This window comes from Serinus canaria, chromosome 4A (genome assembly GCF_022539315.1).
Source record: "Serinus canaria isolate serCan28SL12 chromosome 4A, serCan2020, whole genome shotgun sequence".
Lineage (NCBI taxonomy): Eukaryota > Metazoa > Chordata > Aves > Passeriformes > Fringillidae > Serinus > Serinus canaria.
Window position 1 is genome coordinate 6,117,190 of NC_066318.1, and position 17,237 is coordinate 6,134,426.

At 55.9% G+C, this 17,237-nt stretch overlaps 1 protein-coding gene across 1 annotated transcript; it reads left to right on the plus strand.

Annotated features, from left to right (window-relative positions):
* Positions 1-566: 566 nt before the first annotated feature.
* On the plus strand, positions 567-13,879 carry EDA2R (ectodysplasin A2 receptor). Its single transcript, XM_030229039.2, has 9 exons — positions 567-755; positions 5,588-5,696; positions 6,327-6,505; positions 7,227-7,312; positions 7,477-7,641; positions 8,104-8,250; positions 8,394-8,863; positions 9,098-9,146; positions 9,530-13,879. Exons 2-9 carry the CDS (start codon positions 5,610-5,612, stop codon positions 9,823-9,825), a joined length of 1,479 nt encoding a protein of 492 aa, XP_030084899.2. The 5' UTR covers positions 567-755; positions 5,588-5,609; the 3' UTR covers positions 9,826-13,879.
* The last annotated feature ends 3,358 nt before the right edge of the window (positions 13,880-17,237 follow it).

Genomic DNA, 17,237 nt, shown 5'->3' on the forward strand with positions numbered 1-17,237 from the left:
TAACTCTGCGGCTCCCCACAACTACCCAGAGACCGCGGGTGAGTCACGGCAAGTGCTGGGAGACGTGAATGCTGATGCTGGGAGAAGCCCTCTGCTCTGGGGCCGGCCGCGCCTGGTGTGTGCTGCCCACACAAACCATACACACACTGCACACCCTACACAGCGCACACACACCGTGCGTGGCGCTCGGAACCCGGGGGTTTATTCCTTTCTGGTGTTCCCCCACTGCCGGGCTCGGGGGTCCTTCAGCCTCCAGCCCGCACCTGAAGCGCCGGACAACCAGTTTTATAGTTTTGGTTTAGGGTGGTTTTTTTGCGGGTCTTCGGGAACAAGATCCCGCAAACCCGGGGGTTCTCTAGTGTCACACCCCGGCCGGTGACAGCGGGCCGCCCCGGCGTTGTTGTCCCCAGATTGCCCTCGGCGAGGAACTCCTGCCCCGCCGGCCCCCCGGCCCGGTGCCGGTGCCGCTCCCCGGCCGCCCCCGCCGGCGCCGCTCCCCGGCATCGCCCCGCCCCGGCGGCGCCGCCGCCAATGGAGCTGCGGGGCGGGGCGCGGGGGCACTCCCGGTGCCCGGGACGGGACGGGCTTCGACCCGCTCCGCTCCACGCGGGGCCGCCGAGTCACTGGCGGTGCGGTGCCGGTCCCGTCCGGTCCGGTCCGGTCCGGGTCGTCGTCCGCGTCTGCGCCGTTTTTCCTGGTCCCGCCGCCCTGCCGGTTCCGGTCCGTGCCGTGCCGTGCTGCTAGCACCGAGACAGGTAAGCCGCGGGGGTCGCGCACCTGCCCGCCCGTTCGCGGCGGTCCCGACTCTCCCTGGTGCCGGTGTCACCGCCGGGCGGAGGCGGTTGCGGGGTCGGGAGAACCGGCGGGACCTGCAGCGGGTTCCGCCCCCGGCAGCGATACACGTGGGCTGTAGCCGGTTCCGTGATCACCCCTGAACGCCGGCGGTTCCGGGCCGGGCGGCACCGGCCCGATGGGTGCGGGGAGCGGGAGATGCGGAGACCGGCACCAGGGTCCCGGGGGATGCGGGACGGGCAATGCGGGGCGGCCGTGCTGTGGCGGAGCCCCTGGCGGGGACGTGCCCGGGCATATCCCGGCGCGCTGCCGCCATCCGCGAGCGGGCGGCGGGGGGTGCTGGCGGGGTCTGGCCGGGTTGCGGGGGCGGTGGGCGAGCCGAGTCGAGACGGGCCGGGCCGGGCCGGGCCGGGCCGGCGCTCGCCGGGGCGCACCCACGGCCGGCACTCGCGTGGGCGCCGCGCAGCTCGCTGCCCCCGCAGCCGTCCCGCCGCTGGCCTCGCCTCGGCTGCTTTTCCAGAAAGGAGCAGCTGCCAGATGCGGAGGTCGGGAGGTTTAGGTTGTATATTACGAACAAGTTTTTCCCCAAAAAATTTCATGCCCCGCCACAGACAGTGGTTAAGTCACCGTTTGGGGAGATTGAATGGACGCGGGGATGTGGCACTTGGGGACGTGAGTTAGTGGTGGCCTGGGCAGTGCTGGGGGAGCAGTTGGACTCCATGGTCTCGGAGAGCTTTACAGCTACAGTGGTTCTCTGATTATTACCGGAAGATAGTGAAAGTTACTAAGAATTAGATGTGGAGCAAAAAACCAGATGGAAATCCAAAGTTTTATGCAAATTGATAGGAGCTTTGGAGGCGTTACTTGAGATACTTGGTAAGGCAGAGGGTAGGTTTCCAAGGTGGGCAGCTCTAACTTGGCAAAAATAACTGGAAAGTGGGCATTGTGCCCTGGGGACTCCTGCTGTGCGCTAAAGAGGGGTGAGAGCAGCCCGGAGCACTTCCTCTCCCACCCCAGCCACGGTGCTTTCACTTAAAGCAAACACGAGTCCCAACCACTCCTGATAAAACAGTTAGTGGGCAGTTGTGTGTGTAGAATCTCCAGTCTGAGAAACTTCCTGATTTCCCAGCCACCTGGAAATTCCACCTTTTTTCTTCTGTGAGAAGCTCCTTGCCCAGAGGAGTCCCACTGCTGCAAAGGTTCTCCCAGCATTGTTTGTAGCACCAGGAGATGAGGAGACACTGCCTGGACCAGAGTGAGGGAATGGCTGAGCAGGAGACTGGAGCTGACTGTGGCCAACCATGAGGCATGCACTCATATTTTCCAGATAGCATTTTTTTTCCTCCTGCTTTTCACTTGCAGCTCTTATTTAGGATTTCATCTCTTTGTTCTTAGGTTCCAATGTATACAAGTGTCTCATCTTGAGGCATGGTGCTGCCTGACTGTGCCAGTTAGTCCTGCAGCAGAGTAGAAATCTCCTGTAATGTGTGTTCTGGCTCACATGGTGATATGGAAGAGCCACTGCTGGGTGGGTCTGGGCACCTCCTGTCCCAGGCAAGCAGAGCCCCATGGCTGGAGGGGACAGGGTCCATGGCTGAGATGGGAAACAGCCCCCACCCCATCTCCTCCTGACCTGCCTGCATCCCTGCCAGCCCCCCTGCCCCAGTCCCTGCTGGGCAGATGGGGAGAATCAGCAGCACTGAAGGTTTCACTGATTGCTTTCATTTTGTACCTTTTCACTTATTATTTTCCTCACCCTTGTTTTCCTCCCAGAATCCTTTAGCTGCACACAAAAGAAATAGATTGGATTCCAATTTTTTTGAAAATTACACTTTTAAAGAGAAAAGACAATGGCTGAGCTGTAGTGCTGTCACAGGGTGGATGAACTGCAGCTCATGCTGTGGCTCTGCTGGAACCATTTCAACTCACACAGTGAAACTCATTCAGCAGCTCATGGCTTTGGTATCTTAAGGGCTGATGCAGTGGGGAGCCCATTCTGCTCTCCTGCTCAGGCAGGATGTCTCTTTAAGGCAATAAAAGAGTTCTTTACCAAGTTAGAGATGTTTTCAAGTAAGATCTCATATATCTGGGACTGATGTCAGGTTCTTCTTCCCCTCCACCTCTAAGTGCCTTGATACTGTGCCCCATGTATACTCATTGTTACTGTGTCAGCTTTATATCCATTCCCTTGAGGCAGATAAAATGTGCAGCCCTGGAAGTGTCAGGGGGACTCCATGTGGTTCCCAAAGAGGTGGGAGTTGTTGGATTTGGCTTTTCCTTTAGCCCCAGTAAGACCAGTTGTTTCAGTCAAACATTAGGTGACCCAAGGTTGCTGCCATACCAGAGCAGTGCCAGGTGATTTAGATGTATTCTCCATCTACAAATCAAATGTCTTGGGTTTGGTGGTGTTGGAATAAGAATTACAAAGATCCCCCAGCTTTGAAATTCATGGCTGATACTCAACCAAGTGTTGGTTTCCTGTATTGTTACACTTGAGCAGCAGCAGACCTGCCCTGTGCCCAGGATCCTGCTGGCACGTTGGGTATGGCTGTCTGCTCCATCTTGAGTGATTCCATCATCCTGGCAGAGGTCCTTGTGCTTGGAGCAGCCCTGACACAAGATTCCTTTGGCCTGTGTAACTTTCTGTATTTGGCAAACTGCTTTAAACCGGGTTCTTGTGGGATGGGGGCTTTGAGGGCATTGTCTCAGCTGCAGGCCTTTTGAAAGGCCGGGAAATTCTGTAAATATATGAGAAAAGGCAAAATTGTGTTCACAGGACAGTTTCACCAAAAACCCTGCTGGTTTGGGTTTTTTTGTTTTGTTGAGACTTTTTTTACACCAGTGCTTTCGTCCTTGCATTACAGCACTTAGGAGAGCAGGTAAAAATCAGCCCCTTGCTCTCCATATTCTGGTGTCTGGGTTCCTTTCCTGTTGCCTGCCATTCTGTTTCATTCATCTTGTTATCAGGAGCAAAAGCCTGAACCAAACTCCAGGCCCCTGGCATGCTGGCCTCCTGGATCAGTTGGGTGACACCTGCCCAGTGTGCCAGCCCCCCAGAGGAGTTGTTTGTCATTCATCTGGGACCTGGCTCCTCACTTTTTATTTTCCCTCCTGCACTCAACCTGTAGCTGAACCCTGACACCCAACCCTGTGCATCTCCTGGGGCAGAGACACTGGGATCACCACCTTCTAAGACGGTGACAAATCTTCTTTTATTCAGTGGTGTCAGGAGCTTTTATGCTAGTTACAAGCTGTGCCCATGCCCCTCCCGAGGTGCTTGCAAGACAGATTTAGTCCCTTCAGCTCCTGCTGGCCTGTCCCCATGGACTTGGCTGCTGATCCTGTATCAGCCCATGTGCTGTGAGCAGGAGCTGCGTGAGGGAGGGTGACTCATGCTCTGTGCTCGTCTGGGCAGACCTCATCTCCCATGAATCTCGGCCCTCCAGAGCCGGGGGAGCCCAGCCAAGTGTCCTCTTCCAAAAGGCACCGGCAAGGGAGTGGTGGGATTAGGCAGAAAAAGCCTGCAGAGGAATGCTGCTGTGGGAGGGGAAGGAGATGTGGCAGGAGGTGCTGGGGGCCCTGTAGATGATCCCCCACCCCCTGCTGCAAGAGCCTTGCAGGGGCCAGACATCTGGCCAAGCTTCCCTCCCAGAGGACAGCTCTGGTTCTCTAGGCAGTTCAGGCTGGTATCCTCCAAAAGGTGTTCACTATTCCTGATGGGTGTTGAGAACTTGGTCCCAAGGCAGGTTGAACTGTTTCTCTCCTGATTTTCTGCTCAAGGTAATAAATAGGAAAAGCAAAGTGGAGATTGATCTAGTGAAAGTGGGTTTTATTCCCTGTCTGTTTTCAGGGGAAGAACCCATCTAGAATCTGCAGAAATAATCAGGCAGCCCCAAAACTCCAAATAAATTGCTCAGTTTTGCAGCTTCAGTCTGAACTGCTTGCCCTGATTGAGAGGCTGATCCTGTGCTGCCCCTTGAGCCACCCTTACTGACAGTGTGGCCCTGTGGCTCCTGGGCTGGTTCTGTTGTTACCTTCAGCTGAGCCATTAATGCACCTCAGGAAGGCTCTGGAGGGTGTTTTAGAGGGAGGTGGGAGTTTGTTCTGCTGCTGCTCTGAGTTTGCTGTGAGTGACACCGTGCAGAGATGAAACCTGCACAGGAGCAAGAGCCTGAGCGACTGCACAGCTCCAGGGCCACAGGGGTGTGTGTGTGTCCTCCTTTCTGCTGGGGACACAGCAGGGCCACAGCTGTGTGTGTGTGTGTCCCTTTCTGTTGGGGGTGCAGGGTATGTGTGGGGCAGTGTGTCCTGTTCTGCCAGGGACACATCAGCCACCAGCATTTCACGCTGTCACACCAATGCAGCCTCACTGGCCAGAGCTGGGCTGCTGGATCCTGAAGCTGGGGCTTTGCTGAGCCTTTGCTGGGGCCAAGCTCTCTACTGATTGTCTCTGGTACCCAGAGCCACAGCTGGGGCTGGCAGAAACCACCTGAGCAGTTAGTGGTCAGTACTTCCATACTGTGACTGAAATTTCATTTGCTGCATTGTGAGGCTGTGAGATGGCAAGAGAATGGGGCAGCTCATCACCAGCCTTGCTGGGAAGCCTGGGAGTGATGCAGCCATGTGGAAGGAGCCAGGAGTTACCTCCTGCCCAAGTCCCACCCACAGTGCTCAGCAGTGTTGGCTGCTGTCCTGGCCAGGTGGAGATGTCTGCCCAGAGATGGGCACACTGCTTATCCTGAATATGTTAGGGCTGGCTTTGATCCCTCTGCCTTCTCTTCCTCTTGTCCCCAAGCTCCCCTCTCCTCTTCAGCACAATGGCCTGCCAAGAGAGTGAGTACCTGGATGACCAGAAGAAATGTGTCCCCTGCAGAAAGTGCATGCCCGGGCAGGAGCTTTCCAAGGTAAATTGACTTCTCTGTAAGAAACAGAAATCATCATGGGTGGCACAGCTGGGTTAATCCTCTGCCAGCCTCCCTTCAGAAGGATGATCTTAGGTCCCAGCATGTTGGGAAGGGCTGAGACTTGGTAGGATGGGATGGTGGATTGTTTCACTTACCCTGGAAGAAGGGTAAGACAATGGAAGCAGGAAGTGATGAAGGATTTAAGGCAGCACAAGGAGCAACCTGATTTCCTTTTTTGCTGGTGGAAGTCTAATTTTCCTCTGGTCTGTAGCCCTGAGCAAGGTCACACTGCATAGCTGAGCTGCACATGGGTGGGTGCCAGCAGGACATTGCTGCAGGAGGTCCCAGGGGGTCTCAGTGGTGGGAGGCTTGGGTAGGCGGGAAGCAGCAGGGTTCACCTGGTGGTGCTGCTCGTGCTTTCCAACAGCCAGAGCACACCAGTGTGCCCCAGCTGGGCAGCAGACGGGGTCCCCGAGTGTCTCCTGGGAGCTGCACAGGTGGCAGATGCTCTCAGCTGGGTTCTGAGGACCCCACGTGAACAGTGGCCCTTTGCCCCCAAAGAAGGGACACTGTTTCCCTCAGCAGCATTTGGAGCCCCTCGTCACATGTCCCCACCCTGGTGCCTTGCAGGACTGCGGCGACGGCAGCGGCGGGGACGCGCAGTGCGTGGCCTGCCCTCCCAGGAAGTTCAAGGACCGCTGGGGACACCACGGCTGCAAGCCCTGCCTGTCCTGTGCCCTCATCAACCGCCTGCAGAAGTCCAACTGCACAGCCACGGCCGACGCCGTCTGCGGGGAGTGCCTGCCAGGGTGAGCAGGGCTGGCCCAGCACAGCCACACCTGGGGCAGGCAGGGAGGGGCTGGGCACAGGGGGCCACCCATGGTCCCACATGGCACCTAAGAGGAGTCTGGTGACCCAGTGATGTCTCTGTGAGGACACTGCTAATGGCATGGAAGTCAGACCCATCTGGTGGGTCCTGTTGTAGCTCCAGAGAAGGAAACCTCAAGGCTCACGTAAATGAGCTGTGAAAGAAAGCTTCCAGACTCTCATTGTTCTGTAGACACCAGGGTGGCTGGAAGATGAAGTGTTGTAGACCACTATGGTTAGTAGCGCCTAAAGAGGGGGTTTAAGGGGTTACTGAAATGGAATGGCTGCATACAGACAGCCTGTGCTGCAGACACTGCCAGCCAGCAGTGGGCTCCAGTGTAGGAGTCTCTCCTCAGACAGAGCCATAGCTGGGCTGTTCCCAGCCCTGTAGGGAACTATTAACCATTAAATTCCACTTCAGCGGACATGATGGAGGTGGGGGGGGGGGGGGGGCTGTTGGAAAGCTGTTGCTTCTTGACAAAAGGCTAGACATGAGGTGTGGTGTGGCTCCAGCCAGCAATGAGAGCCCTGTTGCCAGCCAGGCAGGAGTGCAGGATCGCTGTCCCCCTCTGCTGTGGGGTGGGTGGCACAGCTGGCTGCACAGCAGGGTGGTGGCAGCTCGGTGGGGCCAGGCTGAGCTGAGCCTGTGTGCTCTGTTGGCAGGTTCTACCGGAAGGCGCGGATCAGCGGGCAGCTGGAGTGGGAGTGCATTCCCTGCACCAAGCAGACGCCATCCTCCGAGCCACAGTGTAGGTGTCCCACACTGCTGGGGTCAGGGCCGGTGACGTGGGCACAGGGGAGCCACAGCCCTGCTGGAGAAGGCACAGCCATGGGATGTGATGAGGGATGGGCAGGAAAGGGGTGGTCCAAGCCCCGGAGTTTGACTCCAGTGCTTTGTGGATGATGTTTGCAGGTCGGTCCAGAACAAGCCTGGTGAAAGTCGCTGTCCCTACTGTACCACCACAGGACACAGCCCTTCTTGCACTGACCAGCAGTGCCCTGGTCATCATCGTCCTGGTGCTTCTGGCACTTTCCATCATCTACTGCAAGCGATTCTGGAAAAGCCAGTGCCAGAGAGGTGAGTTGGTGCTCTCCTCCCTGCTGTGCCATTCACCTGTGCCCGTGGCCCCTGCTTGCTGTGTAGAGCAAGCACAGTGACCCAACTGTTCCTCAGCTTATACAGAATAGACACCTCATCCTACTTCTCATGCCTGCAGGGCCTCTCTCTGTGTGTGCTTTACCTGCTCAGTGACACAGAGGAGCCTCCCTTCTTCTTAGGGCCACCAGGAGGACGAGGCCATTTCACTGTTGGAACTGGCAATCCTCCCTTCTGAGGTTTTTCTGCTTGAGTGGCTCTTTGCTGCAGAATGAAGCGGGCTGTAGGTGTGGTGGCCAGGGTTGGGGCAGGATGGCATCCAGCAGCGTGCCAGGGAGCTGTTGGGCTCCCAGCTCCTCGCTGGCAGACATACCACAGGGCTGAGGACATGCTAGGGAAGCGAGCCAAACCTTTGCTCAGGCTGTTTCTCCTCTATCCTCCAAGTCTTCCTGAGGACTCAGAACTTCTCAGGCCAGCGAGCAACGTTCCCAACTGCAGCAACACCTGGCAGGTTCCTGTGTGAGGAGCAGATGTCTGGACCCTGCTGCCTGGGTGTGAAGAATTTGAGCCCTTGCTACAGGCAGGCAGAAGGTACCCTGCTCTTGCTGCTTTCCCTGGGGAAGGGAGGGTGGTGCTGGGCTCCAGCTCACATGGTCCAGGATGAGATGCCCTGAGGCAGGAAGGATGGAGCTGGATGCTGAGCTTCACTGATGAGTGCTGGTTTCTGGTTTCAGGCCCCGTGGAAGCAGTGCAGTTCATTTCCGATGGGGAAGCCGTGGGTCTCCAGCTCCCCTCTCTCCAGCCAGAGATGGACTTGCCACCAGCCATTGCAGCCAGCACTGCCTCCAAGGCCCAGCTGGGCAGGAGCCTCCTGGAAAGCCAGCCCCTGATCCGGGCCTCGGGCCATGGCGACTGCCTGGAAGGGGTCCTGCCGCCCCCCACCCCCAGGCAGGGCACGGTGGAGGCCCTGGCCCCCCTCTCCTCCTGTGCCTCTGAGATGCAGCACAAGTGGCCCCATGCACCCGTGGAGTGCACTGAGCTGGACCTCCAAAAGTTCTCCAGCCAGGCAGAGTTCGTGGGTGGTGAGCGGCTGGAGGATGCAGCCGGGCAGGCTGTGAAGAGGATCCCAGCAGAGAGCAGTGGTGGGGTGCAGGAGAGGGCTCATCACTTCCCCACAGCTGAAATCCCACCTGGGCAGCAGCCGGTGAGTTCCTCCTGCCTTATCACTCCTCAGAACTGCTGCCAGTTGCCCAAGGCTCAGGCACAGAGGCTGGGCTCGACATAGGGGTAGGAATACGGACTGAGTTGTGTTAATATGGGGTGGTAAGGCTGGAGAAGGAGCACCATTCCCTGAGCCCCTGTGCAGGCCCTGGGAGCAGAGCCAGGCTTTGCTGTTCTCAGCAGACTGCCACCAACTTTGGGGTCCTTGTCTTGCCAGGTGGATGATGCCCAGAGCCTGGTGACTCAGATCAGCAGCACGGCCAATGGTAAGTGGCCTTCCAGTCTCACCTTTGTGCTCCAAGTACGGGCATATCAGAGTTCTTGGAAGGGAGCTCCTCCAGAAGCCCACCAGGGACTCACCTGACTTGCAGCCTTTGGTGCTGGTCCACAGGGTATATCTTCTGTGATACTGCCCTGAGTGGCCTGTAGGCAGATGCCCCAGCTGTCACCAGTTACCAGCTTCCCCAGGACTGAGCTAGCTCCATGTTGCTGAGCTCTCAAAGTGATGTTGGAGGAGATCCCTGCCCTGTCAGGGTGGCCTTTCACCTGCTCAGCAGGGGCTGAGGCTGGAGGCTGGCTGTTCTCTTTGCCCTTTTCCTGTTTGGCTAGGGTGTGTCCTAACCCATCTTCGCTGTGTTGCTGTCCCCAGGTCTCCCAATAGCAGAGCTGCCCCATTCCTTGGTGCAATCTCTCGCCTTCTTGTTGGACCCTTCCTTGAACGGCGTGAAGAACTTCAGCCACGTGGCGCTGGAGCTGGGGCTGATGCCGCAGCTGCTGGGGCGGATTTCGGGCTTTGAGCAGCTGGTGGCACACTTCACCTGCGCGGGCACTGCTGTCACTGTCCCGCTGCTGGCGCGGGCACTGCAGCGGCTCCAGCGCTTCGACGCCCTGCTGCTGCTCTGCGACCACTTCACGCTCAGCCCCGCGCCCGACCGCCAGCGCTAGGGCACACCGAGGGACACTCCATGCACTGCTGCTCCTGTGAGAGAGGATCCAGTGGCCTGCAGTCACAGAACCTCCCTGCTGTGCATGGCCAGGAGGACATAGAGATGGTCTTTGCACCGTGGAATGGACATGAAGGGGCGCCTCTGCACGGGGTTCAGGGAGCACAGCTGTGCCTTTTCCCTGCCCCGTGGGGGAGGACTTGCTCAGGCCCTTCCAGAGGCTGTTTTTTCTCTAGCTGTGACACCCTTCCCTGTTGGTTGCTGTGCTGCCCATACTGTGGTGCTCTGGCTCTGCAGTGAGCCCTGTCCTGCCCCACTGTTGCCATGGGATTCTTCAGCCACGGGGCTCGGTGTCCATGGGCAGTGCCCTCCTATGAGCCCAGCCAACTCCTCCCTTCCATTCCAGCTTTCCCATCCTTCCTCTGGCCCATGCTCTGCTTTCCCGGGTGCCAGTTGCCACTTTCTCAGTTTACTTTTCAGTTGCTTCTCTCCCTTTGTGCTGCAATTTCATTGGCAGAGGACCTGACTATGGCTGATGTGCCAGGCTCCAGCCTTTGTCCCTCTGTGCCACCCTGGCACCTTCCTCTCCTGTCCATTTGTGGTGCAGTGTAGCATCCTGGCATGAATTTCAGACTCATTCCCGGGATGAGCTGATGTAAGCCCTCGTTGGGCTGTGGCTGTTGACCATGGGCAGGTGCTGGCTCACCCCAGCCCCGTGGCTGTTCACTGCCCATGGCCTCCAAGGCTTTGCAAACTGCCTCTGGTGGCACAGAGTGTCAGGGGCAGGGACACTGCGCCAGGGGTGGCAGCTGAGGGCTGAAGCTGTGGCTGTGGTCACAGGCAGCAGTGACATTCCCGTGCCAGCCACAGCAGGAGCTCCTTCAGAAGCTCCTCCTCTTTTAAAATAACATTTTTCTTTTTTTTTTTTTTCCCTGCCTAAAAATGGCCTGATTTCTCATTCCTGGGAGTTGCTACTGGGAAGAGGGAGCACCCTTCTGCTTGGTATTTCATCCTGGGGGATTTGTCATAACTTGCCATGGTCTTGCTGTCACCAGTCGCCCTGATTTCAGTGTTGTGCCTGAGCCTGGGGGCTGCAGGCAGCTGGGCTGTTCTGGTGTGCCCTGGCCAGCAGGGCTGTGCTGGTGGCCCTGGACAGGAGCGGGGGCTGCAGGACACGTTCCTGAGCGGGGCAGAGCAGTGTGGGGGCGGCCGGGCACGCCGGGGGTCACAGGCAGGGCAGCTGCCGGCGGGGCTGTGGCTGTGGCTCAGCTCCCAGCAGAGCCTGCTGCTGTTAACACCAGGGCTGAGGGCTCAATCCCCTTGTGAACCATTCACTTAAGAGTTCAACTCCGTGATCTTTGTGGTCCCTTCCAACTCAGGGTGTTCTGTGATGTGGTGTCACCCTGGCTGTCCCATCACTGGGGCTGAGCTGGTGGCGCTTGCTTTGTCCCTCGCTGCCCTGGCTGGGTCGGCCGAGTGCTCTCTGCTGTCCTGCCTGTCACCGGGGTCTCAGCACGAGCCGGTGCTGTGGTGGTCACCAGCAAGTGGCACTGTTACCCCACTGCCTGCTGCCCCCTCCCAGCCCCCTCGGTTGAGCCCACAGAATTCTCCTTTATCTGACCACGGTACCTCAAAGAAGCAGATGCCCTTCTAGGAAGGCAGACTTCCCCCACACCCCAGGCAGCAATAGCTGCTGTTTTCTTCCCCTGTTTAAAGATGTTGGGGCTTGAACACACCCAGGATGTGCTCAGATAAACAAAGGCATGGGCAGTTGGAGCTGGACCTGGCACTTTCCCTCACTGCTTGTTTCTTCCACAGTCGAGGTCTTTTTATTGCTCTTTGCTCCCCAAGACCTACAGCGTTGAACTTTGAGCCATGTGGGGCCAGGATTAGTCAGACTCTTGCTGCACTCTTGGACTGTTGGGGAGTGTTGCTATAGCACACACAGCCTGGGGCCAGGGATTTCCTGTTTGAGGCTTTTCTGTGGCAGGGAGAGTGCTGGGTTTAATCACCTCACAAAATCCAATAAATATTTAATCCCTCTGTGGACATAGTCACTTCCAGTGGGAAGGAAAATAACTTCACCCACTGCCTCTGAGTAAGAGCCTCCCTGTAGCTCAGCTTGCTGGCCCTGGCTTTGAAGCTGGAACTGGACGGGGCAGCTTGTCCTGTGCGTTCTGTGTCACCAGTGCCACCAGTGTGTGGTCACTTGGAGTGCAGTGCAGTGGCAGCCAGGCAGGATGGCAGAGCCAGCCTGCTCCTGTCACGTTGCAGTGTGAGGAGCAGGAGATGGGCAGGAAGGGCTGTTAATTAGAGCTGGGGATGACAGGGACATGTCACAGGTGTGTGCTGCAAATCTCTTCACATGCTGGGCAGCTCCACTGGTGTGCCAGGGTGGGGCTCTGGGCCAAACAAATGAAGTGAGAATTTAGTTCATTTGTTTAGGGATTTTTCTCACTTTTGTAAAGAAATCAACCTCATTTTCTTCATAGCTTTTAAGGTAAACTTATTTTTCAATTGTTTGCTGTCTGAGCAATATTACTTATCCTCAAAACTTACCCCCTGCCTTGAGGGTGCAGCACAGAGGATGTGGGCTGTGCTGGGTGTGGGTATGGGCCATGCCCCACAGGGTGTGTGCCATGCCACAGCTCCTGCCCCACTGGTGCTGCCCCTCAGGCCCTGGCTGTGCCACAGGGTGTGCTGCCTCAGCACAGGCTGGCAGGGGCTGGTTTTATGTGTGTTGAACTGTTCTGGGTTCCCCCTCAGAGCCTTACCTGTGGTGTCAGTGCAAGTCACACTGGCTGGTGCTCCAGCAGGGCTGGACACTGCACAGGAGCCTTGCAGGACGTGGCTTTTCAGCAGTGAGGCTCCCCCAGCTCCCAGCCAAAGGCTGCTCCCCACTCTCACTGTGCTCGTGGCGGGCACCTTCCTTCAGCTGTGGTGACAAAACCAGCTGTGTTTACAAGGGCCAAAAGTTCAACAGGTAGCCTTTAGCCCACCCTAAGACTCCTTGGCCAGGCTGCCTCGAGCCCAGGCAGAGCCCTCAGGGAACCACAAGAGCCTTGAAAACAGGGACAATGCTGTGACTCAGTCATCAGAACAACAGTGATCCCTGAGCAGGGAACTGCTTCACTGGGGAACCAATGGACTTGATACTTGACTTTTGCTTTTTAATAGTATTTTCAACATAGTACATAGAATGTAAGGTAGGGAAATTCCTGTAGTGCTGGATCTCATGTCACAGCCTCAGGAAGCCATTTGTGCCAAGCTGGCATGGCTCACAGAGAGGCGAAAGAAATCAAATAACTCTGAAATCTGTGCAAACTTGAGCTAGGACTGAAGAGTGGAAACACTCCAGTGCAGTGGGGTTATTTTTTTTACAAGTGATTGGTTTCCACACCAGTCTTGCCTGGAAGTCTGATTTGCAGAGGAATTTGTATGATAAGTTTAAATCCAGCCCTGTTCTGGGAAGCTCTTAAGCATAGACTTAAAATAGGCACATACTTCACTGTTGTTAAAGTGTTTATTCTGGTGAACAATTGGTGAACATCCCTCGGGTGCTGTTCCTGAACAGGGGGCTCATGAGAGCTGTCCCTCCAATGCTCTTTTACAGAAATAGGCAATGCTGAAGAACACTTGGTGTTACTGATCTGGGCACCACGCTTCTTGGAAGAGTCTGCAAGTGTTGGGGGGAGATAACCCCTCTGTTGGATTATTTAATACTTCAGACTCCGGTGCTTTTCAGAAAAACAAATCACTACATTTCTGTAGCCATGGTTTACCCAAGGGAATACATGTTGTTTTTTATGGTAGATGTTATTTTTCTTTAAGGTTACGAATAGGTTATTTATATTTTTGTAAATTTTGTGCCATTACCGTTGTAATTCTGCTGTAGCATTATTTCTGTTGGGTTTGGGGTGTTGTCTGTGTTCAAATCAAGCAGAAGCTGAAGCTCCTGCCCCCTGTTAATGGAAGGGGGTTGGTCCCTCACATTCCTCCAGACCTGGTGCTCTTGAGTGATGTGTGTTTGTAGTTCAATAAATTTTGGAGCCAGACACGGTGACGCTTGGTGAGTTTTGATTCCTCTCGGCATTGCTGTGGGCCCCCTGCCCACCTGCTGCTGGGGGCTGATGCTGCAGAGGCCAGGGGGGCTGGAAGGGGGCTGGCCCTGTCTGGCAGGGCAGGCAGGGCTGCTCAGAGATGCTGCAGCAGCCGAGGGCATCAGCCTCAGCCCCGGGGTGGGAAGGGGCAGGAGAGGCTGCAGCGGGTGGTGCTGGGTGGGGTGGCTGTGGTTCTGTGCCTGCCCCCACCATGGGCATCAGCTTCAGTTTCTCCATGGGTTTCACATTCCCCAGAGTGGCCAAGTCTCAGGTGTGGCTCACTGCATGGCCTGGGGACAGGGGGAGGCAGAGACCCCTCAATGATGCCCAAGGAACTCTCATTCCCAAAGCTACACTGAGGAGCAGCTGCTGTTTAACCTTGGAAATTACAGGGCTCGTTAAGCCTATTCATGCCCTTCTACTGGTATGTTTAAAATAATTATTAGCACCAAGGGTGTTTTCTGTTCTAATTAAAGCTGTGATACTTGTCCAAACTCTGCAGGCTCCCTGAGTGCTTGCAGTGCCGCAGCTCATCCTAACCATGAGGATCCCCATGCAGTGCTGTGTCTGCAGCCCTGGCTGCCACCACAGCTATGGACAGCACAGCCTCTGCACTCAGGGCCCACAAGAACACTCATCCACCATCAAACACAAAGGCATGGCAGAGGTGGAGGTACTCAGCATCCACAGTTTCCCAGCAAGCCTTTTCTGTGGAGGGTGGGGGTGCCTGGAGCCTGCTGTCACAGGGGCTGTTCATGGGGCAGCCCAGATGTTCCTAGAGCACCCAATCTCACCACAGTCTGCAAGGGGTGATGATCCCAGTGTTCCTGCCTGTACCAGTCCATGGCAGAAGGTGTGGGCAGGGTGCTGTGGCCCTCCCCTGGGTGAGCTGAGCCCAAAGCTCTGCCTGTTCCTGAGGCCACTGTCACTGCAGGAGGAGAGGGACAGAAGTGTCCATTGGGAGAGCAGCTTCCTACACACCTTTGGGATGGGAATTCAACATATGCCAGGCCTTACCTTTGAGTGACTCCTGGCCCTGGGGTTGTGCCCATCCACACTGCAGTGGCCAAAAGGGGGGTGGGTTTGGCCACGCCTCAAGTCTGTTCTTCTGGAAGAACAGGGCTGCCCCTCCCATGCAGAGCAGATGCTCCCACCCAAGGCAGGAACTCTCAGTGATCAAGAGCTTCACACCCCCTCTGCTCCTCACCTCAGACTGCTTCTGTTGTCTGGTCTTGCCTTGTTTTTGGCTGGAGCCCAAGGAGCGATGATAAATCAATCGTGCTCCCCTCCGAGTACTTGGGATTCTCCATGCTGGGATAAGAGGCAGCTCCTGGCAGGGAAACACACGTGCTCCATGTGAGCAGACAAGCGTGTGGCTGAGGACCCTCTCCTTGGTGGTCAGAACAAGGCTGGCTCCCACCCTTGGTCCTGGTGCCACCTCAGCCACTCTTCACAAGGCTGGCAGCAGGCCAGGGTGCTGAGGTACCCAGTCCTTACCTCAGCTGCCTCCAGCTGGGATGGAGTGTGCACAGGCACTGACAGCTTGGCGAGCCTCCAGCTGCACAGGGAATGCCAGGGAATGCTGTTTGGCCCCACCAGGCACACACTGGGCCCTCTCCTGAGCTGTCTTTGGACAGACAGATGTCTGCCCTGCTGCTCCCAGCAGTCACACACCACAGCCAGCATTCCTGCTGAGACACCTGGTCCTGACCTATGGGGTTTTGCCCTGAAAAACCCAAGTGAAATGTGTGGGGTGTGGACACCTCACCTGTGTGCCCTGAAATTACCTGCAGAGGTGGGGACCGTGGCCCTGTCCTTGTGTGGACAGGGACCCCGGAGCAGAGCTTATCCTGTCACAGGAGGACTTTGCATCCTTCTCACAGGAGATCCCTCTCTTGGGCATGTCCTTCTCCCCATGAGCAAAGGGGAGCTGCTGGAGGGGTCTGGCCAGGGTGAGGAGGTGTTCCCACTAATTAAGTGTTCCAGGTGGGATCCTGCTTGAAACCAGATTAATTAATGAGCCCTGTGTTAACAAGGACTGCATGGGCTATGGCAGTGAAGTCAGAGAAGCTTTCTAGGATCTCCCTTGTGTGCAGGTTCTGGAGGCACAGAGCAAGAGCTTTCACAATTGCACTTTTTACTAAAGCCCCGTGTTTGCTTTGGGCTGAGATGACCTGGATTAAGAACTGTGTTTTGTTAAAACACTGATTGAAATTCTGTAGTTACAGGGAGAAGATGGCTGCCCTTTTCTGTGCAGGAGAGGGTAAGCACACAGTCCTCAGGGGAGTCTGAGCTGCAGCATTCAGTGAGAAAAGGGCAGGAATGAGACAGACAGCTCAGAAGTGCTCTGGTAAACAGTTTCCCTGCTTTCACCCTTCATTTCCTTGCCTAACCCTAACCAGGAGGCTCACCAGTAAAGAAACTTAAACACCTGCCCTCCATGTGCCCCTGGCCCCTGCACAGGGGCCGGGGGGGCAGGCAGATAAATTTCCATTGCTAAAATTGAAGACTGAAATCCATTAGAGAGACGTGAATTTCCATATCCAAGTTCCTTTCCTTCTCCACTTTCCTTCCCCACAGGTGATGTTTTCACTGTTTCTTCTCTGATTTTCTCATTCTGTATTTCCCCCAGGCTTCCCCTGCACACTCAGTTCTAACCTCATTGTGGCTCTGCAGGACACGAGGGCAATCACAAGCAAAGGAAAACACACATTTTGCAGCACATTATTGAAGTGGATGTGTTTGCCAGGAGGCAGAAATCTGTTGTTCTTCTTCCTTCCACCCTCACCTTCCCAACCTGTCAGTTCACTCACAGGGACTTTCAGAAAGCAGCTGAAAAGCTGCTCAGTGCATGTTTGGGGCACAGACTCCAAGGCTGCAGGGTGCCTGTGCAGGGAGTGCCACCATCACCCTTGGGGGGCAAAATAGCCACCAGACTCTGAAGAACTGGGCAGAATGCTTGGGGGAGCATTAATGAGAGCAAATCATCTCATCTAGGACCAAACTGTGAGCAACATCCACCACAGAAAAAAAAAAAAAGTCCTTATTCCTTTTATTGGCAGCAGATGTTCATTTCTAAGGGGAAACAAATCCAGCTCTAATGCCAGAGCTGTGCTGGAGGCAAAAAACCAGTCTTTGGGGACAACCTGATGCCAATAATTATTATTATCCTTCAAAAATACATTATCATCCCAAGTGAAATTGCTATATTCCTGCCCTGAGCCCTGGTGGTAAATGAGGGTTTTGAGCCTGGCCAGGCTGTTTCTCCATGACAATTAATGGGAGCTCATAGCCTGGGCACTGGGCTGGTTTG